The following is a 1,626-nucleotide window of genomic DNA, read 5'->3' on the forward strand; positions in this document are numbered from 1 at the left end:
GGGGTGGGCCTCCCGGGAAAGGTGGTGGGCGGGGCGTGGATGCACCTCAAGTACGGAGCGAGTAGCGGGAAGACCGTCGCTACTCCGGCGGGAGAGTGCTCCCCCGCCGCCCCCCTGGGTCACCCCGAGTGACCTCGCAGCCTACGCCGCGAGGCGCTGCTGTCAGGGGATGTTGGGGGCGCGCAAAGCCGCTCGGAGGAGACGGCCAGGAGCCAAGGAGCGGCCGGAGCGCGGCGAAAGACCGACGGGAAGTGGCCGCCGCATACAGCCTCCGGCGGGCCTCCGGCGGACGCCTGCGGCGTGGCGCTGCGCGCGACCGGCCCCTTCTCGGTGCGCTGCAGGACGCCCTGCTCAAACGTGCGCCTGCCGGGGCGGGGCGGTCACGAGACCGGCTGAAATCGCGGCCACAGCTGCTTCGGGGGGGTGATGATGGCCGGGCTTGAACGGCTTCTCGCGAGGTACCCGCATCCCGACGCAGCAGCGATTTCGCCCCCTTGCTTTTTCGCGGCCTTCGCCGAGCGGGCGCGGCGATTTCGTGGCTGGTGCGAGAAATTGTCTCTTCAGTCGCACCCCACGCCAAAGGAGCTCCGCGGAGCCGCCAGGCGCCCGCCCCGGCGGCTCACTTCGCTCCGCTCGTTCACCGCCGGGGCGGGCGCCTGGCGGCGCCGCTGCGCAAAAAGAAAGGACGTCTGGAGGTTGAGGTGGGAGCCCTGGAGAGGCCCTGGGATTCACAGCACAAGCTTGCCTGCGGCTTCAGCAGTGCAGTGCGCGATGTGAAGGATAAAGCTTAAAAAGTGAGGCGTGGTCTGAAGACTCGCCAGGTATGCAGGTTACCCAGGTTTGGCGTTTGGGCCCAACGGGCGAAACGCTGAAGAAAAAACAACGAAGCCCACACATCGTACACGTACACGGTCCACCCGCTCAGGCACTCCTCCTCACGACCACCGTGCGCTGTGCAGACTACACCTCCGCCGCTGCCTCACCTGTACGCCGCCATACACCTGCACGCCAGCCGCGTCACCCACCTACGCCAACCCCCCTCAGAGGAGCGGGCGGCTCGCCTCGGTCCGCCGCGTGGGCAGCAGGAAGAAGACATACGTCTCCTGCTTGTACGCGAGGTACACCTGCTCGCCGCCCCACCGCTCGTCGCTCCGCTTCTCGAGCAGCGGGACGCCCGAGACGTAGTTGAGCAGCAGGTAGACGAAGACGGGCGAAGCGGCGCTCAGGAAGCCCGCGCCGACGAACGCGCCCGTCGCGTCGCCGCTGCCGAATGCGCTCGCACACAGCACAAACTGCCCCGTCCAGAGCAGCCACTCCCCAAAGTAGTTTGGGTGGCGCGAGTAGCGCCACAGGCCGACGTCGATGTACCGCCCCTTGGACGACGGCAGCGCGCGCCACGCCGCCTTTTGGCGGTCGGCGACCACCTCGATCCCGAAGCCGACGCACCAGACGCAGACGCCGACGCCGTCGAGCCAGCCAAACGCAGGCTGCTCCGCCGGGTCGCGGGCGTTGGCCGCCCACACGGCGAGCCCGGTCAGGAAGCACCACGCACCCTGGATGTTCCACGTCCCGAAGAAGGCGACGAAGTACGGCTTGAGCGAGTCGAAGCGGCCATCTTTGCTGTCG

The 1,626-nt window shown here is 68.4% G+C and overlaps 1 protein-coding gene across 1 annotated transcript; it reads right to left on the reverse strand.

The window, feature by feature from the left end:
* Nucleotides 1-1,040: 1,040 nt before the first annotated feature.
* EMIHUDRAFT_122709 (hypothetical protein) lies at nucleotides 1,041-1,615 on the reverse strand (the record flags this gene model as incomplete). Its single annotated transcript, XM_005787179.1, has 1 exon — nucleotides 1,041-1,615. A coding segment is annotated over one exon (575 nt), but the record flags the coding sequence as incomplete, so codon positions are not given.
* Nucleotides 1,616-1,626: the final 11 nt, after the last annotated feature.

The sequence above is a fragment of the Emiliania huxleyi genome (genome assembly GCF_000372725.1).
Source record: "Emiliania huxleyi CCMP1516 chromosome Unknown EMIHUscaffold_1442, whole genome shotgun sequence".
Taxonomy (NCBI): domain Eukaryota; phylum Haptophyta; order Isochrysidales; family Noelaerhabdaceae; genus Emiliania; species Emiliania huxleyi.